At 44.4% G+C, this 27,620-nt stretch overlaps 1 protein-coding gene across 5 annotated transcripts in view; it reads left to right on the top strand.

The window, feature by feature from the left end:
• Positions 1 to 26,953, top strand: part of scara5 (scavenger receptor class A, member 5 (putative)) — a 51,150-nt gene extending 24,197 nt beyond the window's left edge. For 3 of the 5 annotated variants that reach the window (XM_053643300.1, XM_053643318.1, XM_053643308.1), the window contains 7 exons: positions 7,125 to 7,310; positions 7,522 to 7,998; positions 9,481 to 9,561; positions 10,000 to 10,107; positions 13,664 to 13,729; positions 21,963 to 22,151; positions 25,964 to 26,953. In XM_053643300.1, the coding sequence (XP_053499275.1) occupies positions 7,125 to 7,310; positions 7,522 to 7,998; positions 9,481 to 9,561; positions 10,000 to 10,107; positions 13,664 to 13,729; positions 21,963 to 22,151; positions 25,964 to 26,097 (1,241 nt within the window). In that variant the 3' untranslated portion in view covers positions 26,098 to 26,953. Of the gene's footprint in view, positions 1 to 227; positions 4,230 to 7,124; positions 7,311 to 7,521; positions 7,999 to 9,480; positions 9,562 to 9,999; positions 10,108 to 13,663; positions 13,730 to 21,962; positions 22,152 to 25,963 lie in introns of those variants that run through there. The other 2 variants (XM_053643337.1, XM_053643328.1) reach the window with 2 other exon arrangements.
• The last annotated feature ends 667 nt before the right edge of the window (positions 26,954 to 27,620 follow it).

Below are 27,620 nucleotides of genomic sequence, written 5' to 3'. Positions count from 1 at the left end.
CTGTCTGTGGCGAGTCAAATTTCTCCGTCGTGGCTCATAGCTCCGGCGCAAAACTAAACAAGCAAACGTTATATTTTCTCATAACGCCACATCCTGAAGCAGAGTATTTGCCAGCGCTTACACTTGCTTTTTTTATCCGTTTATGATTACATTTCATCATACATAAAACACCTCTTTTGTTATATATATATAATTGAAATAATAAATTGGTTTGCACTGAACTCCGATGCTGTTGTTTACATCACATGCGGGAAGGATTTTTTTTTTTTTTTTTTTTATTTCCCAGGACCGTACTGTAGATAAGTACATAGTAAATAGCGGTCAGTATTAGGACGTGGTATGTTAATTGAGACACGGTTCAGGTTGCTTTGTAATCTCCGTTCCCATGTCCATTTACTTGTTGACCGTGTTTCCTAGTCGAGTCCTAGTGTTTTGATGTTTTAAACATCTGCCCTGCTATTATTATTATTATTATTATTATTATTATTATTGGATAGAATTATGGATTTGCCCATGCTTTCACTGACTGCCTGTTCCTTCACCCCTGATAAGGACTGTAGCTATGATTTTTGTGGGGAAAAAATAAATAATAATAAATGAAGTCGCTTTCTTGTTGCATCCTGTTGCCTCTGGCACTCGTACCATGCAGAAATGCCAACCGCATGAGGTCGAGCTAGGACAGTTCGGGATAAAGACACGTCTCCAGTTTCCGTCACTGCTAATGAGCTCGCACGTTAATCTTTCTAACTGCAGAGCGTGTGTGTGTGTGTGTGTGTTGTATGTGGAGCCGTTCCTTGCTTTAGTGTGCTTTGCAGCAACATGTCGAAATAGTCCTTTTAGAAGACAAGAAGACGGCCCACCTGTCCTCGTTTTTGTTTTTAATATCGCAATCCTTCACAAGTAAGACTTCTGCAAGCTTCCACGGTCGGTGTTTAGGAGATCAAAAAAGACTTTGTATAACGTGTTAAGTGGGTATGGAGGGTTGATTTTTCTACATGACGCGTGAAGCCACGGTGGGGAGGACGCAGGACGTGCTGAGGAAAAGAAAGCGAGGCTGGAGTGGAGAGCGCTCGGAAGAAGGAGAGAGAGGAAGTACGACGCGGGAAATGATTATCGCGCCTTTTAATTAAGCGAGTCGGGAACGTCCGAGTACAGGAAGCGCAGTGGCTCTGTAAGAGCGGAGCTCAAGAATCTGAAGAATGAGAGCGTGGATGAGGGGAGAAAAAGAAAAGGGGGGAAAAAAAAAGAGAGTTAACAGAGTAAAGTGGTGTCTCAAATCTGGTGCTTGAAAGTATACTGTATACAAATGTAGGTATTATATTAAACATGGTGTGTGTGTGTGTGTGTGTGTGTGTGTGAGGAATAAAATATTTACGGAAGGAGTCTCCAGTGTCAGTACTTTTGTTACAGTCAGACGTAAAGCTGTAGTTTTCCAACATCTTCTGGACAGGTTTGTGGTTTCTCACGAACATGACACGCTGCTGGTTTGTTTGTTTGTTTGTTTGTTTGTTTTTGTTTTTTTGTCTTATCGGCTTTGAAGGAGGAAAAACGAGAGGCTTTTGAGGAAATGTTTATTGTTTATTGCTGCTGTGACGTGAGCGAGAACTTGTTTTGCGGACGTTCCACAACGTGTAAATGTAACTATATGTGGATTTAAAAAGTATGACGTGGCGTTCACAAATGACTAAGAATGTGTTGGGTGCGGTATAAGAGGAGTAAAACGCTCGCTGTTATTGGGGAAACGTAATGAAGATCCGGCTGTATCACGCCACACCGCTGTGTGTTGGTTATTTTTCCTATACAGCACCACCCCCAAGTGATTTCTCTACAGAACTTTCCACAAGCCCCTCCCATTTCGTTTCCTCCGTACCTGATCGGACGGCGTCGCGGAGGCCGCGTCCGGGAGGGTCGATGAGCGGGATGTTAATTCTAATATTCGTAATCATTCAAGATCCGATGGACCATTTGGTGCCGGGACGTTTTCACTGCCGCCCGTGCCTGAGAGGAATCGCTAGCTAGCGTTGCGTCGTGTAATGTTTTCGTTCAATCAAAAAAAAAAAAGCCCTGCATTTATTTGACTTGATTGTATCTGCAAGTACACTTAATTTCCCATCAGGTTGCCTGTGAAGTTCCCAAAGTGCTAACATGTGCAAACTTAGGTGGTGGAGGTTTACAGTGTTGTTTATCGCACTACGTTTGTTCTTATTTCTCAGTGTAAATGCACGACACATAGAATAATACATACGTAGGTGATGTGAGGGTGAGAGTGAGAGAGGGGTTCATGTTACAGAGAACATCTAGAGAGAACTGGCTCGGTCCCTCTGTGGAAGGAGAGCTGTTTGAGAACAAATGACTCACAGCAGGCTCGTGTTTTCCCCACACACATGGAGCATGTGCACTGCATTATTATTCTCTCTCTCATGCTCTCTCGCTCTCTCTCTCGTGCGCTCTCGCTCTCTCGTGCTCACTCTTTCGTGCTTTCTCTCTCTCTCTCTGGGGCTCTGCTGTAAAGACAGCCTGTGCTGTGGTTGTGCTGGTTTGACAGTTTGGAGGAACATATGAATGAATCTAGGGACAGTAATAAAAATAAAATAATAAAAACACATCCTACCGAGATCCGCTCTTGAACAGAGCGCCGTTTTACCCCGTTCAGTTCAGAGAGGAAGCTGCGGTTGTACGTTGATTGTTTTGCGTGTGTTGTATAAATTCGGGAAAGACGTCCAGAAAGACACGATGCTGTTTTAAAACGGCGCGTCTCGTATGGTAGCACTGACGGGGGGGGAAATAAGGTCCATAACGGGTCGAACTACTTTAAAATACATAAATGTAAAAGTTGTTGTTGTTTTAAATAAACATCAAATTGTTCATGTTTCTTTAAGTTTGTCTTTTCTTTTTTCTGTACAGTTTAAGCATGATGAATGCTACAAAACATATACGTGTTTTTTTTATAAAACGATCTTTTTATTTGTACAACCCAAACTCTGATACCCGATTTAGTATCTGCGATTGGTCAGAAGCTGTCGATTTAATTATCTATGACGGCGGCTCCGATAGACGTCACGGGTTTGTATGAACGTCTCTGTAGTAACGGCTCGTACGGCGGACACGCCTCATAAACGGACTCAAATTTTGTGTAAGTGTCGATTTACGCTGACGGATTCTGTACGGAGAGACGTTTATTCTAACGTCTCCAGCGTCGGTGCTTCGTCACAGTCAGAGGTGAAGCTGCAAGTTTGACGCTTTCTGACGTGTGGACGTTGAGAAGTACCTGTACGTGGATAAATCCCGTGTTCTTGAGTAAATAAAACATTTTATTCGTTGGATTAAAGGAATAAAACCTTTCAGGGCGTGCAGTTATAGGAGAATTCTCATCTTCAGGCTGGGAACGGTAACTCTACTGCATCACACCACGCTGACACTGATTACTTCCCAATAACCGCATGACACGGAGTGACTTTTATTCCGTAAATACACGAGGGCGTACACTTATCTCGAGAGATCTATAATATATTTATTTATTTTATTAACAGCTGTGAGAGGTTTGGAGCTGGATACAGTTCAGTCGACGGATTGCAAAACGTTTGAGGTTAATGGTGTCCAGTGGAGTGGGTCAACTAGTGTTAGTTTTCTAGAAAATAAATTCAAATGAGTTTGGGAGAAGAAAAAAAATTGGCTTTCCCGAGAGTGCACTCCTCCCAAGGAAAAAGAAAACCCGATAATAAAATCATGTCAATTGGAAGAGATCAGCTATGCGTTTAGGAATATGCAGCCGTATTGTGTGAGAGTGAGAGAAAATACAGTATTTGTCATCAAGGCTAGTTTTCCAGCGCGTCTCCTGAGGCTCGGCGTGATTGGACACTGAGAGACGAGAGAACAGAACATTCTTCCCGGTTTTAATTTACTCCAGTGAGATCGCGTCCATCTGTTGCAGGGCTTTTGTGGTTTTGGCGTCGGTGTTTGCCAGATTTCATGCTCCGGCCCAAGTCAAACTGCATAACCCCCCGATTCTGATTAATAACGCTAAGTCTCATAAGCGGAGATGCTCACGGTGTTCTCGTCATGAACGCTTGGAGTTCTTTCCCACAGTTCTTTGCATCGTGTCCTTGGAATGAACATTCTCAGCTCTCAGACCTCGTGAGATGCGATTGCGATTCTTCTGCGTGGCGTGTCGAAGACAGTCGATGATTTTGAGCTAGATCTGCACTGGCGGCTGGTGAGGATGGTGAAAGGTCAGTGACCTCGTTCAGGTTTATTTCACCTGATGATGATGATGATGATGATGACGTGATGGCGACGTGTAGAAGTGGTGTACATCAGTCCAGGTGGAGATCAGATCTGACGGACGTGTCGCTCTGTGGAATCAGCTGACACGACGGTCCGTCACCGCTAGAAAGAAATTGGGATTCCGACCTGGATTCCTGGAACGGTTCCTGCAGATCATCTGTCCATCTTTAATGCACACGTGCACAGCAAAAGCACTGCACATACAGAGTGTGTATATGTGTAGCGTGTGTACTTTACAGTGTGTATGTACAGAGTGTGTATTGTATATGTGTAGTGTGTATGTGTGTTGAGCATGTACAGTGTGTGTGTGTGTGTGTAGTGTGTACCATGTGTACAGAGTGTGTGTGTGTAGTGTGTACCATGTGTACAGAGTGTGTGTGTAGTGTGTACCATGTGTACAGAGTGTGTGTGTAGTGTGTACCATGTGTACAGAGTGTGTGTGTGTGTGTGTGTGTGTGTGTGTAGTGTGTACCATGTGTACAGTGTGTGTATTGTGTACCATGTGTACAGAGTGTGTGTGTGTGTGTGTGTGTGTAGTGTGTACCATGTGTACAGAGTGTGTGTGTAGTGTGTACCATGTGTACAGAGTGTGTGTGTGTGTGTGTGTGTGTGTGTGTAGTGTGTACCATGTGTACAGTGTGTGTATTGTGTACCATGTGTACAGAGTGTGTGTGTGTGTGTGTGTGTAGTGTGTACCATGTGTACAGAGTGTGTGTGTGTAGTGTGTACCATGTGTACAGTGTGTGTGTGTAGTGTGTACCATGTGTACAGTGTGTGTATTGTGTACCATGTGTACAGTGTGTGTGTGTCGTGTGTACCATGTGTACAGAGTGTGTGTGTGTGTGTGTAGTGTGTACCATGTGTACAGAGTGTGTGTGTGTAGTGTGTACCATGTGTACAGTGTGTGTATTGTGTACCATGTGTACAGTGTGTGTATTGTGTACCATGTGTACAGAGTGTGTGTGTGTAGTGTGTACCATGTGTACAGTGTGTGTGTGTCGTGTGTACCATGTGTACAGAGTGTGTGTGTGTGTGTGTGTGTGTAGTGTGTACCATGTGTACAGTGTGTGTATTGTGTACCATGTGTACAGTGTGTGTATTGTGTACAGAGTGTGTGTGTGTAGTGTGTACCATGTGTACAGAGTGTGTGTGTGTCGTGTGTACCATGTGTACAGAGTGTGTGTGTGTGTGTGTGTGTGTAGTGTGTACCATGTGTACAGTGTGTGTATTGTGTACCATGTGTACAGTGTGTGTATTGTGTACCATGTGTACAGTGTGTGTATTGTGTACCATGTGTACAGAGTGTGTGTGTGTATTGTGTACCATGTGTACAGAGTGTGTGTGTGTCGTGTGTACCATGTGTACAGAGTGTGTGTGTGTGTGTGTGTGTGTAGTGTGTACCATGTGTACAGTGTGTGTATTGTGTACCATGTGTACAGTGTGTGTATTGTGTACCATGTGTACAGAGTGTGTGTGTGTAGTGTGTACCATGTGTACAGAGTGTGTGTGTGTCGTGTGTACCATGTGTACAGAGTGTGTGTGTGTAGTGTGTACCATGTGTACACTGTGTGTGTGTGTGTGTGTGTGTGTGGTGTGTACCATGTGTACAGAGTGTGTATGCGTAGTGTGTACAAGTCTTGTGTGTATGGTATGTGTGTAGAGTGTACATGTCTTGAGTGTGTATGGTGTGTGTGTGTGTGTGTGTGTGTGTGTGTGTGTACACTGTGAGAGTGAATACCGAATGTCTCAGAAGACCGAGCCAGTATTACATCACCTCAACTCCGAGGGTATTAACTTACAAATCCTGTCTCATTCCAACAGCCATCTGTTACCAAGCAACCCCAAACTAACAGCCCTAACAGCTCTCGCCCCTCTGAGACGTGCTGGTGTAGAGTTTGTGCTCTGAGAACTCCTGCTGGAGAACATTAGGACCTGGAACCTGGTTTAATGTCTTCACTTTAAAGGTTGATCGATCATTAAAAAAAAAAAAAAAAACCCTCTTTAGTAATGTTCTACACTAGATCTTGATGAGTGAGGACAAGGTGTGTGTGTGTGTGTGTGTGTGTGTGTGCGTGTGCGCACGCACACGCACTCTAGCCCAGTACACTCTACTTATACTCAACCCAGTCCATGTTGCACACACATTAAAGGTGAAAGCTAAACGCTAAAATGTTTTGTTTTTTTTAAAGACACACTCTACATCATCAGTGTTCACACACTACTAGTAAATTGAGTAATATTCTAATATATGCCAATATTCTTACTAGTACGTCTTGTATTTGAATGTATTTATTTATGCAAATGAGGCTTTGTCTTTATTGCGCATGTTAAACGTGTACATGTGCATACTTTTAGATGAGAAAACAAACCTAGATTTCCGGGTCACGTCGGGGATTAAAATGTTTATTTCACCGAGCACACGTTCTTTACAAACTTTTACAGGAAGGTCTGTTGCGACAGCCTGTGGAGGACGCTGGTGAGGTCACTGACTCTGGTGTTTCTGGGTTTTTCGTCGAGGTTCTCACAACGTTTGTCATCAGTTGCTGTTGTTTTCCCTGGCCGACCCGCTCGGCGTGTTAAATAGCGTCCTGGACGTCCGTGCCTGGATCTCAGATCTTGTATCGTTTTCTGTAATGAGGTGTTTTTTTGGGGTTTTTTTTTTACTAAAAGCATCGTGTCTCTCAGATCGGTTGATCTCGGCACAATCTTGGCTTACTTTACTAAACAATGCCCACGCCAGCTCAAACAGCGATTCAGAGCCAAAGATCAGTTACTACATACTGTACCTCTTGGATCGAATTAGTTTGCTTTGAAACTGATGTGTATTCGGTCCGTCTCAGTTTCCAGGTCCCAGGCATCATCGGAGAAGCAGGAGGCTCTGCTGGAGAACGTGACGCGTCTGGGAGATCGCTCCGAAGCTCTGCGGGAGTCTCTCGGCCAGCTGCCTTCCCAGAGCGACCTGCTGGAGAACATCTGGAAGCTGGAGCGCCTCTTCCACAACCACAGCGAAGAGCTGAGGCAGCTAGGTACAACTCGAGTGCAGAACAAGTTTCTCATCTTAAATATCAGGGCTGCACGGTGAAGTGGATAATTAGCGGATAATTAGCTACTAATCCTTAAATAATGATGTCGGATGTTGCAAAGCTAGCTAGCAAAAAATGACCAAATGTGAAGTTAGCAGTAGGCCATTCCGTGCTTTTCTGGGATGCATAACACTCAATCTTGTGTTCTTGAAAGGACGCCTGGTGCAGGGTCTGGAGCGGGACATCCAGGACCTGCAGGTATTTAGCGAACACGCCACGGGCTCTATGGCCCAGATGGAGGAGCAGGTGGGAAGCAGCCAGAGAAACAACAGCGCACTAAGAGCAGCTCTGGCCCGAGCCGCCGCCTCCATCCACGGTCAGGATGCCGCGCTGCATGACACGGTGGGTCGAGTGGACGTCCTTCGCCAGAAACTGGACGAGGTGGACTGGACCGTGGGCTCCATCAACCACTCGCTCAGCAGCCACGTCAGCACCCAGCGGCTGCAGATGGAGCTGCTTCAGGTGCAACTGGGCAACGTGACCCAGGACGCCAGGAGTACCAGGATCACGCAGATCCATCTGGAGGAGCAGATGAGGAACGAGCTCGAGATTCTCAACGTCATCACCGAGGATCTGAGGCTCAAAGACTGGGAACACTCCATGGCCCTGAAGAACATTACAGTCATCGAAGGTAAGAGGAAAGTGATGCGAGACTGCACAGCGATGCCTGTTTACAACTCCATTTATCTAGTAACGAAACTGTAAAATGGTGCATCTTATAATACAGTTGCGTGCAAAAGTTTGTGTCCCCCATGGTTTCTGGATGGAGAAAAGGGAAACTGTATCTCCATTTCACAATTTAGTATTTAAGAATTTAAATATGCAATAAGGTAATAATACAAAAGAAGGTCATGTCAATAAGTCAAGAGTTTGAGACCTTGAGACCATGACCCTCCTAGATAATGAAGAGGATCCAAAAACTGCTGAAAGGTCCTTCATCACGCTCGATCGTATAAACCAGGCCTGTAAGAAATACTCATCAGAGATCCGAGGCCCAGGTGTGAGCCTCACGTCCGAGCAGAAGAGCTGGAGGAGAAACACGGCGAGGGATCTGAAAACGTTCCCCTCTCTCGTGTGCTCGAGCGATCGAGTAGACGTGTTGGTCTGTGCCAGAGCGGCTCTGCAGAAAGAGCACGGCGGAGCACTGAAAGCCAAGCGTAACAAAAACATTGGCCGGCCACGATAACAGGACCACAGGAGCGCTAGAAGTGTGCCGGAGAGCTCTGCGCCGCATCATCCATAATCTCAAATCATATCTGTGTGGCCTCGTGTTGTTAGTCAAGACAAAGTCTGACGGGCTCTGGGAGTTTTCAGTTACACTGAGATTTATAGGAAAGGAATAAAACACTTCGGGACATGCTGGTATAGGCCTGATGTGAAGCCACAAAGGTGACCCTTCCAAAAACAGCATATCCCATGGTTTATTCCTCTTATTCCACACTAGTCTGCCAACAACTACATTTTCTTTTTTTTATTAAAGAACAACACGTTACATTTTATCCATTTATAGTTGCACATAATGTTGGGAAACAAGTTGTGATTTGTTATAGCACACCCTCCTCTATCTCTATCTATCCCTCCACCCTGTATATCCATCCGTCCATCCGTCCATTCTGTATATACACCAATTCCCCCATTCCTTCCTTCCATCCAGAAACAGTTCCATTCATTCATCCGTCCATTCTGTATATCCTTCCATCCAACCATCTCTGTTCATCCCTCCATCTATCCATAGAGCCATTCATCCATATTGTATATCCAGCAACAGAGTCCATACATTCATCCATCTATATTGTATATCTTTCCATCCAACCATCTATCTGTTCATCCTTCAATCCATCCATCCCTAGCGTATATCCACCCATTCCCTCCTTCCATCCATCAATAGTTCCCTTACATTCATCCATCCATTGTATATATCCTTCCATCCATCCACCCAGCAATCTCAATGGTTCTCAATATAGTTTATTCATTCATTCATTATCCACATTAATGATCTGAGGTGGTTGTTTGTTTGTTTTTTTCCATTTAAAAAAAAACAGTAAATTATAAGTTACAGTAGGCTTGCGTTGGTGTTTTTGAATTTTTTGTTTTTTCCTCCTCAATTTTTCAGGCCCTCCAGGACCAAAAGGTGAGAAGGGAGACGTGGGGCCTTTAGGACCTGCTGGAATCCCTGGCCTGCCGGGCTTTAGAGGTATAACACACAGACAGACAGACAGACAGACAGAGAAATGTGCTTGGGGGACAGTGCTAGTGATGATGATAGATGATGGAGCTTCTCTAGTCTTTACATATTTTCCTCTCAGAGCTGAGACTCCCTCCTGTGCATTCAGCCTCTGTTTCTGCATTTAATTGAGAAAGCAGTGCAGATACTCCAAAGTTATTAGCTTATAGATCATTGCTCAGGCCCAAATGTCTCTCTCACATGATATGTGGATGCTATACAGACTGTTCTGGAATGGTGTTTGGTCTGGCTTGCATCACAGCATAAGACACACACCGACACACACACTTGCAATCTTCCCAAAAGCCGATAAGGACAGATATTTCCATTTATTTAATTTGGAGCCCCATTCTCTTGTTACAGCAGAACTGTGGAAACTAACTGCTGAATGTGTGTGTGTGTGGTCAGGTGTGCCAGGAGAAATGGGCATCCAGGGGCCACGAGGACTTTCTGGCACCAATGGAGTCGATGGCCAAATTGGGGAGAAAGGAGATACTGGACCAATGGGACCCAAAGGTAAAAAAAAAAAAAAAAAAAAAAAAAAGGCGACACACACCCTCACATGCACAGAACACAGTCCCATGCTGCTCCTCAGTACCAGAGTTACACTAGTCTGTACTTCATCTGATTGATCAATCTAAATCAGGGGGAGTAAATCTGCCATTTCCACGTTAGAGTTCCTCATGGGTTCTTCAGATAAGTAAAGCTCTGTAGCTTCTGGAAGGTGTTTTTATTTGGATCATCTTTGTACAGACGGTACAGCACACCTGCAGCCTGTTTTGTACACAGCTGTGTGGTGGATTTAAACAGGAAAAGCAATTAAATTAAAAGCCTTCATTGAACCCTATTTAACTAAATGGCTCTATTTAGGCAGGTCATCGTCAGTGGGACACCAGGTTTGTTTGAAGATGTTTTTCAGCCAGCTGAACATAGGCCCTGTTTACACTAGTGCGCGTTTTCGTTTTAAAACGGCGTTTGTTTCAGAAATGATCTCCGACCACAGGACACGGCTGAAAACGCGTGTCACGTGACCATTCATGCACACTGGGCATGTGCGTACGAGTGTAAACAGGAAGTTGGTTGCTAGTCCAACAAACCGGTGTTCCATGTAGATCTTACGTCGCTGGAAATGAGATTTGTTGCCGATTTCGCTAATCATAGCTCGCCTCTTGCGCATGTAGGCAGCTGTCGTATTATAAAATACAGGCTTTAACTGCACCATGGCTGCTAAGAATGACGACAAAGCCAGCAAAGCGTGCGGTTCAGTCTCCGTGTTGTCGTGTATACAATCAAGGTAGCGTAATGGTCACGCTATGATCCAGAAGACCCAGTGAGCGAAGCCATGCCTTTGTTTTCAAACGTCTCCGTTTTTGGTCCGTTTACACGGAAAGTCTGTTTTCGAGGGTCGAAAACGCCGGAGTAGTGTAGACGACAGGAGTAACCATAGCAACAGTTATGCGTTTTTAAAACTGAAAACGCACTAGTGTAAACAGGGCTCGAGTTGTGTGCTTGACCTCATGCCTGAGTGAAGAACAGAGCTGGTGGCTTTTATACTCGCTGCTTTTCATTAAACTGTGGAATTGGGGGGGGGGCGTTCAAGGGCGTTCAGAACCCAAACCCGAGCACTCAGAAGTACACGGCGGGATTAAATAACCAGGACGTCAGTGTTCTTTGAAAATTGGAAACGACTCAAGTTTAAAGCTGTCCTGGAGTTATACCACCCAGGTTTTTTTTTTTTTTTTTTTCCAAAACCACGCCGTAAAAGCAGCAAAACAAGTTAATCAAGAACCGAGCAGAAGAAGCCATGAACAGGAGTTTGATTAACAATAAAAACAAAACAAAAAATTAACACCAGGTTTATAAATAAATAAATAAATAAATAAATAAATAAATAATGGATTTACCCAGCAAAATGACCAGAAAATGATCATCACGTCATCACACACCAGATATATTATATACATATTATATACACCACACAGTGCTAGCTTTAAACCAAGGGCTTAACGACGTGTTCATTTCATGTTGGAAATGAACCCTACAATATTCCTGACTATAAGTATCGCTCTTTCTGGGACAGAAAGCAGATTGGCGTCTCACTACACGCCATGGAAACAGCGTCTCACGGGTATTTAATCCGTCGTTCCCCCACCTCTTAACCACGAAAAAAACAAGTCAATTTGTCTAACGAGGAAAGTCTTTGATTCTCCGTATCCTGCTGCTGAAAAGCGCTTTCGCAGTCCTCTGTGGCTTTGGGTGCGGGGTGTGAAGTGCAAACAGCCTGGGCTTTACTCTTGTGTGGAGAGTGTGGAGGGCGGGAACGTATCATCATCATCCTCGGTTAGATTCGAACGCGCCTTTCCTGACTCTTACAGCACACCAAACATCTGTCCTATGTACATGAACTGTGTATAAATAAACAAACTCCGGATCTAGCTTTAATTAGTCTACGTTGTACAGCTATCCACTGTTTTACACAAGCATTAAATAATGTACATTAGAACTTCGATTCAATCTGAGATTTCTGCATGACATTATCTTATTATCTGAAGACGTTTGAAAATTTATCAGATCAATATCTCATGAAGTGCATTCCTTTTTCTTTTCCCCCCTCCATCTGCGTATCTACATATACATATATATATGCTGCTTAAAGGCGCTTTCATCCCTCTGTAACCTGAGGCATGATGCGTTCTGTTTTCCCTGTGTGATAAAGCTCTGATCAAGCCAAGCCAACCAAAACCCAAAGAGAGACGGAGCCACGCTGGGCCTGGAGTCACTGCTTCAGAGAGACTCGGACATACTGGCTATGCTTAATCGACATCCGCCATTTTGATTCAGAAAGCAGGGAGGGGTGGAGGAGTGGGTTCTTTCATTTTACTGTCATACAGTCTGTTATTTAACGTTAAGCGTGTGGTTGGTATTCGCGTCCCGTATAGCGAGTCATGGAATGACGGCGATTAAATCGTTCGAGTCCGACCTGCTAAAACACATCTCGGATATGATACGGACCGGAACTCACAGCTGGGCCGTTTCTGACAAAAACACTGGCACGAGCGTTAGTTGCATTTGCGCTGTCTTGGCCCAGAATCCAAATGCATTAAAAAGAAAAAACCTTAAATGTGGCTGGTTAGAGGTGGAACATTTCATTCTAGCCATAACTCACCCTAATGTGCCTTAAATCATCTGTATTTGGACATCATATCATGTTTCATCTGGAATTTGGGTGAATGTTGGGAAGCCCTGGAGGCAAAGAAATCAAAAGAATTCGAGCTGATTGTGAGACTTGTGTACGCAGCCACAGTTAAACTGGGACGTTGTATTGAACTTGGGTGAACTTACCAAAAACGGACAAGACGTTCTTTTTTGTTACAATATTTTTGATTGTCGTGTTGTTAATCTCCTCATGTTGGCTCGCAAACGAGTCATTTTCCCCACACACTTGGTCCTCCATGGTTGTTTTCGTGCTTGGCATCTAAACTTGTGAACAGAACGGTTTTTTTAAAAAAAAAAAAAGCGTTTGACATCACCCTGTGAATTTCAACCTTGGAAGCTCCACTGTGTCCAAAAACCCCAGAAGGATTAAATGTGAAACATGCTGACAGTTGAGGGGGGAAATAAAAGACGGAGCGTGAAAGCAGTCTTGCTTCAGAGGAACGTAGCCAAGAGAAATCTGCACTCGTTGGGAGGAAAAATGTCCGAGGTTCTTCGGATTGTTCCTCTTGAAGAACATAACAGCAGAGGGTTTTCTGTTGCAGGAGATTCTAAGTAGAACTTATCTGAAAGGCTGGAACTGTTAACTGTCTGAAGAACCCTTGAGGAACCTTTTTCCAAGAGGGAAGTTCTTAGACCTAGTGTGAACTCATCTACAGCTCATGATGGTGTCGGGTACTTTTTTTTTTTTTTTTTTTTTTTAAATCTGTATGAGATTGAGAACCAAAGTTGAAGGGGTGGTATAGCTGAGAACTGTCTCTTGACCTGATGATTGTTTTAGCTCACGTTTCTTTTCTAATAATCCCAATACACGTTTGAATTTCCGAGGAGATCAATTCAATTGCTTCGTCTCTTTCAGGCCAGAGAGGAGAACGGGGATTCAAAGGAGAGAAGGGGGACCGTGGGGACCAAGGAGGTAAGACAGGTAGAAGTTCTTATCTTCTCTTTTATTTCTTACTCCTCTTTTTAAAGCATTTGCACAAACCAGATGTGAAAGAGAGCAACACCATTCCAGGCGAGTACGTTCCTGTGTAAGTTCCACCAACTGCAAATACGCAGACTATAAAATAAACATCCTGTAAGCGGCAAAATTACGGCGAGACTATAAACACGGAGGAGGTTGAGCATTCTGTTAGTTATAACAGTTTATTAAATAATTTTTATTTTAAAACAGATCGCAGAGTTTGTTGTTTTTAACTAATGAGCAATGTTCCACCCTGCGATTTCTTGGTGTTCAGAATAAGTACCTAATGTGGCAGAAGGACTAACAAGTTTTTTGGAACTACAAACCTAAAATTTATATCCACCCTGGTTGCTCTGGTGGAAACAGGCCTACGGTTCCTGATTTCCTGTGCTGGACCAGGAACTACAAGGTTTGTTTTGGGGTTTTTTTTTTTTTTTTTTTTCTGGGATTTCAACCGAGAAATACAAATCAGGCCTGGTTCCTCTGGTAGAAAAACACACACCTCATGTTCCTGAGTACTGGAAAAGGTTCCTCGTATCCTGAAATGATCCGAAATCAAATCCCTAAAATTATAAATCAGCCCTGGTTCCCCTGATGGAAACCTGCCTGAAGTTCCTGAGTTCTGGAAAAGGTTGGTGATTTCCAGCAGTAGAGCAGAAGCTACAATGTTAATCTGTCCTAATTCAGTTCATGAAAACGTGTCTAAAGCTCCTGCAGATCTCCAGCAGTGGAGCAGGAACTAAAAGGTTTTCTGGAACTAAAAATTACAATCAGCCTAATGAAAACATGGCTAAAGTTCCTGAGTTCTGGAAAAGGTTCTTGAATACTAAAGAGGAACTGTGTCGGGTGGTGGAGTCCCAGGGTGGAGTCCCAGGGTGGAGTCCCAGGGTGGAGTCCCAGGGTGGAGTCCCAGGGTGGAGTCCCAGGGTGGAGTCCCAGGGTGGAGTCCCAGGGTGGAGTCCCAGGGTGGAGTCCCAGGGTGGAGTCCCAGGGTGGAGTCCCAGGGTGGAGTCGAGGGGTCTGGACAGTAAATAGGTGCTGTGTTTGAGTAAAGTGATCTCAGCAGTCTTTCTGGCCAGCTGCTGCAGTTCCTCTGCGAAACATGTTTGAGAGCAGCTCAGGGGATGTGTTACACTTCTACTTTTCTCCTCATACATCTTTCATTCAGAAAGCTTTGTTCAGCTGAAGCTCTGCGTCTCTGTGCAGACATTCACTCCTCAGCCAGCACACGCTGCTCACTTCACTTCAGCAGGACTGTGGGTTTCATTACCGTTTGATTTTTTGGGGCCTGAAGATTTCTTCTGTACTTCTTCTCCAGGGATGGAGCTACGAGGCTGACTTTGCTAACACGATAATCGGGTGTTTTATTTTACTCAAAGTCTTGTCTGTAAATATCCGCCTCAACCCACTTCCAGTTCGTAATCTGTGATCTATAAACTTGATCGAAACTCCAGCGTGTAGCAGAACACTGTAATGTTATGGGGCGGCCATTTTGTGTAAGCACAATCAGTATTTTTCTTTAGTGCAGCTTATGCGAGATGACGAAATGATACTCGGTGGTTTTACGCGTTTTAAAGGCCGAATATTCACGTGGAGGAAAGTTCCTTGTATTCAGAATCGAGTTACGGAACTGAATCCTGTTTGAGTGAGTGCTCACTCGGATTATGGAAATCGTGTCTAGTTCTCACCTAGATCTGAGGTTGGCGGATTTTTCACGGGATACAACATACAAACACCAGACAGGAACGACTCGGGTGTTAAAATCAGCTGTGGTTCCTCTGATGGGAGCACCTGGTTCCTCGAAAACGGTCCATATTTCCTACGGTGGAGCAGGAACAAATCCATTCTTCTGGCGCTACAAGACAAAAAAAATCAAATCAGCCATGGTTCTTCTGGTGCCTAGAGGTTGAGTTTGGGGTAAGAGGGTAATTGTGTAAATTGGGATTATTCATGTAGGACTTAATCTAGATAAATTGTCCAAATCTGATCCTAAAACATTCTTATTGATGCAAAAGTGACCAAACCCCAACCCATACACTATACAGTATAGTTTTCTTTATTCGGAGTAAAGACCGTTGAGAGCGTTTGGACCGAGTGGCGCAGGTGAAACAGATTTCCTTCTGTGACGACATGTTCTGGCCAATCACAGAGAGCGGGTTGTCTGTCTGTTTATTTATCGTTGGTCTTGAATCGCTTTCAGAAGTTTAGGAGTGCGGTGCGTGTAGGACGGTGGTGTGTTTACAGTAAGCGTGTGAGCGAGTGAGTAGGATGGTGAACAGGACGCATCAAGGATGTCGGACGGGCCGTGAAATAAACTACCGCCAACCCGGAAATGCGGGTTTTACAAAAAAAAAAAATAATAATAAATTACGATATTTTAAAAGGGTACAGTCATTAAAATATAAACGTCGGTTCTATTAAACAATCTAAAAGAAGGAGTGTTACTGTATGCTGTATAAAGATCTAACCGCACCATCAGATAATAATAATATCTAGCTGTGGGTTAAAAGGTTAATCTCGTCAACAACGTCTCTCTTGAATATGATTTACAAAGAGTTGGGGTTTTTTTTAACCACCGTTTATAGCACGCTGTCCTTTTACTGTATGAATTTAACACACTTGCGGTTATTTAATTCTAGTTTAGTTTAGCGCCGCTGAATAAACGAGTAAAACTGATTTATTTGCACTTCATGAAGGATTGCAGTGGTGATGGTTTGGTTAGTAAAAACCTGTGTGTGTTAGTGAAATGGTGTGGGCGAGTGTGTGGGAGAGCAAAGCCATTAGAGGATAATGTGAATCGGGTTGTATCGGGTGGAAAAACAGACCGGGATCTTGTTTCGTCAGATTTCTGAGCTCTGCTCTCTCCGTCGTTTCGCTTCTTCTAAACTGTTTTACTCGATTGTAAACAGTACTTTCCTGCTACACTGAACAGTAAATATACACAGTAGTCACACAGTAGAGTTCCAGTAAAGGTTCCTAGCTTGTCATTGTGACTGATGTGATTTTCAGCAGAAAAAGTAGGCTTACCTACTGCAGGACATGAAATAATAATAATTTTAAAAAAAAATTCAAAAAAAAGGTTTCTGGAGCTACAAACCATACATTCAAATCCGTTCTGGTTAAAAAAAAAAAGTCATAAGTTCCTGTAAAGGTTCCTGGTGTCCAGCAGTGGAGCAGGAACTAAAATGTTTTGTTGTTTTGTTTTTGTTTTTTTCCAGGAAGTACAATCCATGAATTAGAAAATCCGCCCCGGTTTGTGTGGTGGCTTCAGTGTTGCTGAGTTTTGGAAATGGTTCCTGATCTCTAGTAGTGGAGCAGGAACATCAACAACAACTAAAAATCAATTCAGTTCAGTTCTGGTTCTTCTGGTAAAACCATGAGCTCCAGTAAAGGTTCCTGGTGTTCAGCTGTGTGCGCAGCCTAGTTCCACATGTCCTGAACAGAATCCTGAACTAAAAGGTACCGTTTTTAAAAATAGGTATGTTGTTACACCAGTGTACGAAGTGAAATACTCAGACTCCAGGAGTCGAAGAAGCACTTCCTGTCAGCTGGTTAATGTTCTTTAATCGAGAGCAGAGGGGGGAAAAAATTGAAAAGGAATGACACTCGATTATTAGAGCCCGGTGTTATCGGATAAAAGATCAATTATGAAGGTTATTTATTTGATTTCACCCACCAAGATATTTAATCATTCTTCAGAACCACAGGGGGAAAAAAATCCTCCATTTCCTCTTTGAATGAGAGAGCCATTTGTTTCCTGTTTGCCACATTCTTCTTCATGTAAGTGCTCTCTGATAAAGCCAAATCAAACCCTGAGGTCTCAGAGTCTACAGAGAAAATTGCTACATGGGCAGTTGTTTTACATTAGTCGGATGGTTAGTATTAGCAGTTATGCTAATGTTCTGTGGTTGTTTTGGCACATGATGAGCACTCACCCTAAATTGAGATGAGTTTAAGCTTGTCTCTGCAGAATCTTAGCAACAGAGACAGAATCGATGCCTTGTTTTCCAGGCAGAGGTCTGATCTGGATAAACAGAGATGTTGTAATGGAATCTAGGCAAGAAAACGCTTGTTTTAGATACACAGCATTCGTTTTCCTGCTATTAATCAAAAAATTGGGAGCTGCCACGATGACTCTTGCACCGTTGTTTGTTTTTCTTAACGTTATTCTGCAATTTGCAATGGCGCCTTCGAGACGCTTAGGAATCCCCTTCATAAGACAACAACAACAAAAGCTCCTTTAGAGGTTGTGCTCAAATCAGCATGGTCTTGCTGGTTGGTCACAGTGATTTTGATGTCCAACGCTGGGGCACCATGACGGTCCGTAACGCCACCAGAATGCCAGGGAGGGCTGAGGCATGAAGAACACTGGCAACATTTGGTGCGAAGAGAAAGCCGAAGGTCCAGAGCAGAACAATGTCCCTTGCTACCAACAAAAACAAGAAGACTGCACATGTGGAACTAAAAGACGGTAACACGAACCAGAGCGCACACATGCCAAGAGCAATCAAGCATTGCCCTTGACTCAGCTATCAGGCCAGCTGGATTACAGGCCAGAAAAATCTACTCCTCAAGCTCAAGCCTGCTGTATGTCGAGCAGCAACCAGAAAAACTGCCTCAACTACCCACAAAAGCAAATACCAGGCCTGCTCAACAACAACAACAACAATAACAATAACAAAAGCAGTAGCACATGTACATGGCATGTTCTCAATCAGAAACCGAAAACACACACCTTTTATGGCTTTTGTAGGCCGGTTTCAGGGTCTTTAGACTAGCATGGGCATGCCAATGGAGCAAGTTAAGCAATGAAGTGACGGGAATGAACCGTGGAATATTAGAAACGATTTATCCTGCTGCATCTGGGAGCCAGGAGCAAGTCAATGTAACCGAGTCCCGGGATGATAAGAGACAGAACAGAACCCGAGTGGCCTCCTTGTCAGATCCTCTTAATGTGTTGCAGGATGATCCTACATGACCAAGAAAGGTTCTTCCAACATGTGCCAAGAATAATAAAGGATTATCCCAATAATTTACAGTCATTCATCATCTTCAGTAAGCATTTTATCCTGGCCTGGGTCGTGGTGGAGCTCAGGAAGGCAGCATACACAAGTAGAGGCGGTTTAGTGTAGCCAATCCACCTACTGACATGTTTTTAAGAGGTGGGAGGCAAGCGGAGGAGAACATCCAAAACTCTGGACAGAGAGTAATCCAAGGAATCATGGACCAGTGGGGGCATCAACACTACACCACCTGCCACCCCAATGATCTACAGATGGTGTAATGTCGAAAGTAGATCATTGAATTCTCAAACGAGAATAATAGATGCATGCGTTTTGAGGATCATACTGACGAATTTTGCTGCGTCCCTCCCTCCCGCCACCATAACAAGACAAGAGGATCCGTTTGGGCCTCGTTTTCAGCAGGGTGGTGTTTGGGGATTAGTCCAGCTTCCACAGAGCAAACGGGGACTGATGTTGAGACGGAGTGGAAAGGCATTACCTTGCTAAGAAAGTTGTTATAGAGAGGGGAAAGACAATGGGACCGAGCATCGAGCCTTGTGGAAAACCAGTGGAGAGAAAAGTAAGCATGGAGCAGATCTAAATCATCTCCGTGAGACGTCACCTGAGACGAGCACCCTTCTAGGTAGGACGGACAAGAGAACAGGGGTCAAGGAGACGGGTCACACTGACGGCCGATCTAGTCGAATGGAGCCAGTTTGAGGCCACGTATTTCCGGTTCCTGGACCTGGCTCTGTACGAGAGATAATTGTTTATAGTTAAACTTTTTTCAGGTCTCTAATAAATCGGACAGCTTTAAATCAGACTGCCCATTCGCCAAAATACGGTGCATCATTAAGGATTAAGTTACAATTTTCATTTCCTGTGTGTTTTTCCCTGCAGACGGTTTCATGGTATCAAATGACTGGTTAATATCATGGACCATGTGCTTCACAGCACGAGAGAACGTCTCTGCTAATAACATACATACTCAGTGTTTGTGCATGTGTGCGTTAGCAGGGTTTGGCTCGCGTTCAAGTCTTAAGTTCATCCAAAATCGACCATCGTTCCCAGACCCAGCTTTCTAAATATTCTAGATGATCTGGGATAAGATAGTAGCTGATGCAATAAGCACAATGGATAGTGACGCGCGGGATCTTGATGCTTTTATGCCTTTTATTTCATTTGTTTATCAAGCACTGAGCTGCTCGGTGCTTTCCGAAAGTGTTCATTTCCTGATTTTGCAACGAAAAACACGATCTGGCTCAGCGTTATGTTTTGACAAGTCGAAAGGGAGTAAGCGTACTAGTTTGGCTCGGAAAACGTGAACGTAAGTGTTTCACCGTAAAATAGCGCGCATTTCATTCTAGTGAGTGAAACTGCAGAATTATTAATAATGATCTTCTGAGTGTTCTGGTCACACGCTGCTTTAATCAGAAGAACAGAGAAAGTTCTGCTTCCCAGAACCGCCCAGCATCTGGTACGCATTTACGAGACGTCCATCCAGCTCTCAGCATGCGGGTCGCCACGCTCGACCGTCCCACGTCCTCATTTATTAATCTCGTGTTTGTGTAAACAAAACCTCACGGAGATTATAGAGATTACATCCGTTCCCGTATGGTCTCGCACGTGGCCTCCGTTTTAGCGCTGGTCTCTGGTGGAGCGTTAACGTTCGTGCGTGACACCATGACACGGTAATAACACATCTCATCCTATGCACTTCTGACGCTCTTAAAGCTGACCATCAGACCTCGAGGAAGAGATCAAGGCTAATGCGTCACAGCTGGACTAGCTTTTACTTCCAAAGTAAAAAATTTCTCAGAGAATTAAACATTGCACAGATCTCGGAGCGCCGTTTATTTACTTATTTTCACAAACATGAGAAGGAATCGGATTCTTGCAGTTAAACATCCTGGCGTATCTAGGGTCGCACAAACTGTACCGAATGTTCTACCAAAGAACAGAGGTTTTTAATTTGTTATTGTACTTGGGTTTGGTTTTTAAGTATCTGTACTGGTTGTTTTTTTTTTCTTTTCTTCCCCCTTTCTTTTAATTGCCTACATTTCAAATGAAAAATCTCTACTTTCTACATGGCCATGGTGATTTTATTATTCGACACTCCAAGGAGTCGATCTAAATGTCTAACAAATCGAAATTTTCGAGAATCAGACCTAAAGCTCGCTGTATTGCTGTAATCTAAATGCTGCTATGTATGTATGTATGTATGTATGTATGTATACTCAATCTAGCTATTAGCATTCAGCTAGTTTGTATTGTCAGAGTTATTATGCTAGCAAACAGAGATAAGGAATAAAGTTGTTGTTTGTTTGTTAGCCTTAGCTAATGGTTTTTTTTCCTCATTCCTTGGCACAAAACTAAAAGTTGTTGTTATTGTTACGTATAGTATTACTACATTTCACTGAAGACAAAATGGCACATTGTGAAAGGATTATTTGGTCGTGAGTTGAGATCGGTGGTCGTCGAAGACAATGAATTAGTGTTACTGCGCTCAAAGACAGCCCAAGGATCTGACCCAAGTTCTGTTTTGGGATTTGTTTCGACGTTAGTCTAAAAGCCACCACCAGGAGATACCATGACTCCAACCTCGCAGGACGGCTACGGGTGGTGAAATGTAAACGAAACCCGCTAATAGGTGGAAACTAATCTCATAATTACTCCAAGCTCGCTCTGAAGCCTCGGCTTTTTCCGGATCGCGCCGATCGATGACGTAAGCCATCGTCTTCTTTAATCCTACAGCAGGTCTACCGTTCGAGGATCTTCGTCGTATAATCTGACACGGAGCGCACGCGTTACGTCCTCACGCAATCTGAAACTCTACTCAGGCATGACATTTTAAGTGATTGAAGCCACAGCACTGCTTCGATCGTACGCTTCGCCACAAACGTGGACCTTGAACCCAAGCCGAGCCCGAGAAATGCTCCAGTAATGTTCAAACAGCAATCTGAGAGTGTATAATAATAGTAATTAAACGAAATCCGACGTGTTTGCCACGTGTCTGGACGGTATACGTTTATGCACACGTCTAGATTTCATCTGGCTACTCACAAATTAGCCTTTTTTTTTTAAATTTAAGTGTCAACTAATGAGGATGTTTCTCATTTGACAGCACGCTTGATGTGTAAGCTAGTCTTTAATACACAGTGTGTTTGTGTGTGTGTGTGTGTGTGTTGCAGTCCAGAACGTTCTGGTGCGTTTGATGAACGGCTCAGCAGCACACGAAGGCCGGGTGGAGGTGTATCACGAGGGCCGCTGGGGGACGGTGTGCGACGACGTGTGGGATAAGAAGGACGGAGACGTGGTGTGTAGGATGCTGGGATTCCACGGCGCACAAGAGATCCACAAAACCGGGCGATTCGGACAAGGCAAGTCACACTAACACCATAATATAACACACATAAACACTATTATTTTTCCTGGTGTTGGAAATCAGTAGGATGCTTTATGCAGATTGTATTGGGGAGTGTGTGTGTGTGTGTGTGTGTGTGTGTGTGTGTGTTATGAAACAACAGCCATTTACAGAATCACGTCTTTTGCGTTTAATCCGGTTTCATTACCGATTTTAATCCTCAGCGTTTAGAGCTCTGGATGAATCGTCCTAGCTACAGGCGCTCACTCAGGGAAAAGAAAAAAAAACAACTGGGCCTGTTGTGGAAAAGCGTGTGTTGGCCAGCTGCTCCAGGCTCACACCATCACCGGCAGTGAAGTCACACACTTTCCTGGCCGAGCGTCTTCTCGCTTTAGCAGCCGCGTCAGCTTAAAAGCCAAAGCAGCCCCCAGTTCCAGTCGGGCCACCAGTTTGTTTGTGCAGAAGGTTTTACAGCGTATACTCGAGCGTGTCGCTACTGACATTCATGCAGCTTTACGAGGAAAACTCTGTCCAGTCTCGGTGGGCAAACGGGTTTTCCAGACGAAACCGAACACGCGATAGATAGGGGGATGATTTTATCCAGCTCCCTTTGTGCTCTATGTTCTCTCACGACTCCTGAAGATCCACATACGAGAGTTCTTTACACCTGATCGTTGTTCTTGTATCAGGATTACCCCCATGCATTATCCTCTTATACCACAGCAATTTTCCAATGATTACAGTTTATTATTATTATTAAAGAATTATGACGTTTTTATCTGTGTAATATTCCGGAACGTCTACGAAACAAGCTCGTTATAGTACCTGTACACAGGCGGACTCCGACGGCGTTTCAGGGGTCGCGTCGTTGTTCCAGAAGTTGCTTTTTAATGTTCTCTTAACTACTGAAGTGAGAATAATAATAATAATAAACACATTCCCCCCCCCCCACAAAAAAAAAGTTTCACAAAGCATCCAAGTGAATGAGCTGTTACTATAGAGACGATAACGTACTGTGTTAGAACGAGCCTACAACGCCATTACAAGTCTTAATCAGGTTGTAATATGCAAATGACACCACTTCTAATTTGCATATTTATCAAATGTGCCGTTCTCCATGAAAGTACAAAGTTGCTTCGGTGCTTTTTTTCTTTTTCCTCTCTCTCTCCTCGCTACCCCGTTATACACATTTTTGTAGAACCGTTAAATCAAGCTCTTCATTACTCGGTATAGAATGAATTTTTTTTTGGGGGGGGGGGGTTCCCCCTAATACAGGCTATAAAACGTTAACGTGGCTTTGCTGAACCGCGAGCGCGTTAGAAAGGATTTATAGAAATGTTTGCGAACAGAAGAATCTCCACGTGAGGGAAAACGGGGCTGTTATGATGAAGGGTTCTGAATGAGCGGAGATTTCTGAAGCATGAGGTCAGGATAAGCGTTCATTATAACCGGCTGGATCTGTTATTCGGATTTTAGGAACGGCTCCACGCGCTTCCCTAAACCGGCCTCGCTGTCCTTCTTTTTTTTTTTCTTTTCTGTGCAGTCATTTTTCACTTATTAAGATCATGTGTGTATCGAGGCTGTAGTGTGTATAATGAGGACAGTGAGAGTGCATATGCAGATATACAGCTGTGCGCGAGATGCCCGGATTGCAATGACGACGCGCACACATCTTTTGAAGTGTTCCAAATGATGTGCCTGGACGAATTTTTTTATTTTTTTTTTTTTTTCAAAAAGACTTTAAGATTGATGAGCTGATCATCTCTGCTCTCTCTCTGTCTGTCTCTATTGCGCTCTACCACACAGCTGCAAACATCTGTAAGCTCTTATGAGATCTGAAGTCTCTCCGAGGCGCTCGACTCGCCAGCGTAGTGCACCTTTTTCACTATTTGGATGTGGAACAGAAGAAGAAGAAAAAAAAAACCACACCAAGCGTCACCTCGTATAGCACGTGGAGCTCGAATGCAGCCTTGGAAGTGCGTGTCAGATTTAGTGCTTGAACATTTCACCCGTGCGTGTTTTGAATAATAGACGAAAGTTGGTGGAGAGGCTTGGAGACCGAACTGTCGCTATGTAAAATGAAATACACCTCCTCCGCAACCTCAGTTAACTACAGGACCTTGGGAGGCTCATTACTGTGAAGTTCTGGATCGTCTTCATTACGGTTCTCGGCTCGTACGATCTATCGATAATGACGGCCTGTAGTTTAAAGAATTTCTCGACGGGGAAACCGAGCATGCTCGGAGCCTCGCTGATTGTTTTATTTTGAAAGTTGGAAGTGATTTGGTGTTTTTAGGCCATTTTGGAGCGGTTCTGAAGTTAGTTTGAGAGGAGGAGGAGGAGGAGGAGGGAGGGAGGGAGGGAGGGAGGGAGCGTCAGTGGCTCCAGTTTTTTAATGAAAACCAAATGAAGAGGAATGAAAAAAATTCAATTCCTCACCTCTTTAGTAAAGCGGACTGGCAGCCCGAGCAGCTCACAAACGCGGAGTGAAAACTAGTTCTGCTGTAGTTCGGCTGTATTTAACCCCTTAAACTCGTAAAGGTTCGCGTCCTTCGCCTTCAAGACGTCAGTGTAACCGCCCCCTGCTGCGCTCGACGTATTCATCTATGAAACTTGCAGGACCGTTTAATGGGACAGACACCTCGTATGTCAAAGGATCAAGGAAAATCCGATTTCTCGAGCGAGTCATGACCTCTCGCACACCTTCACACGCACACCTTCAGTAAATGTTGCATAAACATCTAACAGAACTCTTCACCGTATCAATAATCAGGCGTTATTCATTATCAGGCTTAAACTGTGGCGCATCTACCGTTCACCCTACGAATGAGCTGTTACTATAGAAACCAGCACATTAAAATAAACGGATTGAGTGCGTTACAGTCAGAGCTGCTGCTCGGGAGAAGTAACCAACGCCAAGCAGAGTTGGGAACGCGTTTGAGAGACTTACTTGGCGTGCGAGGAGGTTGGGGCGGGACTAAAATATGACAGACACGATCACGACCGAGCTGGTGACGTTACTGGGAATAGCAAAGCTGAGAGAAAGGTTGGGCCGGGCACGACGTTAATAACCCGGATCGTCCGTGGTGCTCTCTCCTTTCTGTTCATCGCTGGGTGATGAGGTCGAAGAAGGTTTTCTGATCTGCTGGCTGGGAGAAAAGGAGAACGTGTAGAGGTGGGGTTCAGGGGGTGAGTGACCGCGTGTGCGAGTGCCACGAGGAAACGGAGACGAGGCAGTAATGAATGCGGTCAGGGCGTGCAGTCTGGAAGTAGTTTCCCTCTCAAGTAGAAACACCAAGTAATGAGTGTAGAGTCTCACCTCTCAGAGTATGTGTGTGTGACTCCAGATGCTCATCCAGCTGTGCGTGCGCCAGGGTTCGTCACTCCGAATACTCTCGTCTCGTCTCTGGCAGACGTTCAGAGATCAGTCCAGCCTCGATTCTGATTGGTCAGAATAAAGGTGGTGTTGATTCATTTACTATAACGGCAGCTCTGACATTAGCCCCACATGAACGACTCGAAAAGCGTGTATAATCGTCGATAGGGTGGAGTTTTCTGTAAATAGATGCGTTTGGAAGGCGTCTCCAGCGTCAGTGCTTTGTACCACTCGGAGGTAAAGCTTTTTTTTCCCTCTGAGGACTGACTAGTTCTAGCTGCTACTAGCATACAGTGACAGACTCGAGGACTAAAGCGCTGCTGCACTGATCTCTTTATTTAGTAGAGCCCATTGCTCTGCTATCAGGACGTAGTCGAACGGCATTGTGGGTGACGTAGGAAGCTGTTAATCGTAACGTCCTGTTTAAACGTCTTCCGTCTTGCTTCCTGTAGGTACGGGTCTGATCTGGATGGACGACGTGGCGTGTATCGGCACCGAGGACACCATCCACCAGTGCAAGTTCTCCGGCTGGGGCAAAACCAACTGCGGACACGTTGAGGACGCCGGCGTGACGTGCAGCACTTAACCCCCCTCCCCCCTTCCAAAGACATTTCGCTGAATGGACAGCTTTACATTCAGGACTGCGGCGCAGCGGCTGAGAGAGTTACGCTGAAGACGTCCTCCCTCCACCGTCAAAAGACAAGAGGCTCCGTTTGGGCCTCGTTTTCAGCAGGGTGGTGTTGGGGATTAGTCCAGCTTCCACAGAGCTAACAGGGACTGATGTCGGGACAAATTTACATCCTAAAGCCTGTTGTTTTTACTTATAGGGGAACTTTGTTTTAAAAAAAAAAAAAAAAAAAAAAAAAAGTGTAATAGATTTTATAGTAGCGCATTTTTATTACCGTCATCTTTTCCTAGTGACCTCATTCTGACGAAGCACCGCCAAATCCGCTCCTCCGCTTAAACAGCTGTAGGCTGGGAACAGGAAGTGTGTATGAACTGCAGCAGTATTAACAGATAGAGTATCTGTACCGTATGCCATAAAGGGACGAGATTCACGCGGCTTTACTTGAAGTTCAGTACTATGTGCCTTCTGATATTTCCTAGACAGTATTCACTCATCATCATCTCTCTCTCACACACACACACACACACCCCTCTACTTCTCAAGTGTCTTCACTGAAACACGAGTAACCTGATTCAGTGTCGAGTGCAGAGTTTATAGCAGGGAGGAAATTTCTGGAAGCCTGCACGGTTTCGTGCCAGATCCCTTCTCGCGCGATCGGTCGCACGAAGTAGGATTGGAACGAAACTGCTCAGGAGGGCACATCTCCAGGCTTAGGAAGGGGAAAAACAAGCAACAACAGTACGTGTAGTGAACATCGCACGCTCACTTAAAAGATGACGCCTTCAGCACGTCCTCAACTTCTTTAAAAAGCGGAATATTTAACATGTATACAAAAACAGAACGATATTCCCTAAATCACTAACATTCACGCTTTAGGCCACGCCCCTTATCCGAGATAATAAAACAAGCGTGTGTGACGTAGTTCAATTAAAATGGTAGCTACAAGATTCTCGGCAACAAAATAATAAACGCCACGCTGCGATCACACTTGTAACTGACGAGACGCTTTCGAATCGAGATTGTCTCAATTCTTAAGGATGAAGTGACGAACCCGGAGTCCTCGGCTCCTACCGCGAAAACGGAAGTAACCTTTTTTTTTTTAACCGTGGTTTTCATCTGATCCGGTCATACGTGACGTTTCGACCAAAAATAAAGCTAACTACACTTAGCGTGCTTTGCTAATCTGAGAACGAACCTAGTACGTAACAAAAACACCGGCCTGGCCTGGCCACGCCCGCACCCACGGGAGACATTACGACTCTAAACACCACGATTCAGGTCGATGGACTGCATACATGCAGTGGAAGGAACAACTTCGCATTTCAGTTCTCGCCCATGTCCGAGATGAACGTCTCTGTACACGCGTACGCGATTATCTGGGGTTTTTTTTGTTTTTAAAGACTAGAGCAATGCGTTCCATGTAAACGTCGCACAAGAGCCAGCGGATAACTTTTGGCTGCTAGAGTTTCAACGCTCACCTC

This window comes from Ictalurus furcatus, chromosome 2, assembly GCF_023375685.1.
Source record: "Ictalurus furcatus strain D&B chromosome 2, Billie_1.0, whole genome shotgun sequence".
In the NCBI taxonomy this organism is placed as follows: domain Eukaryota; kingdom Metazoa; phylum Chordata; class Actinopteri; order Siluriformes; family Ictaluridae; genus Ictalurus; species Ictalurus furcatus.
This window is presented reverse-complemented; position numbering and strand designations above follow the sequence as displayed.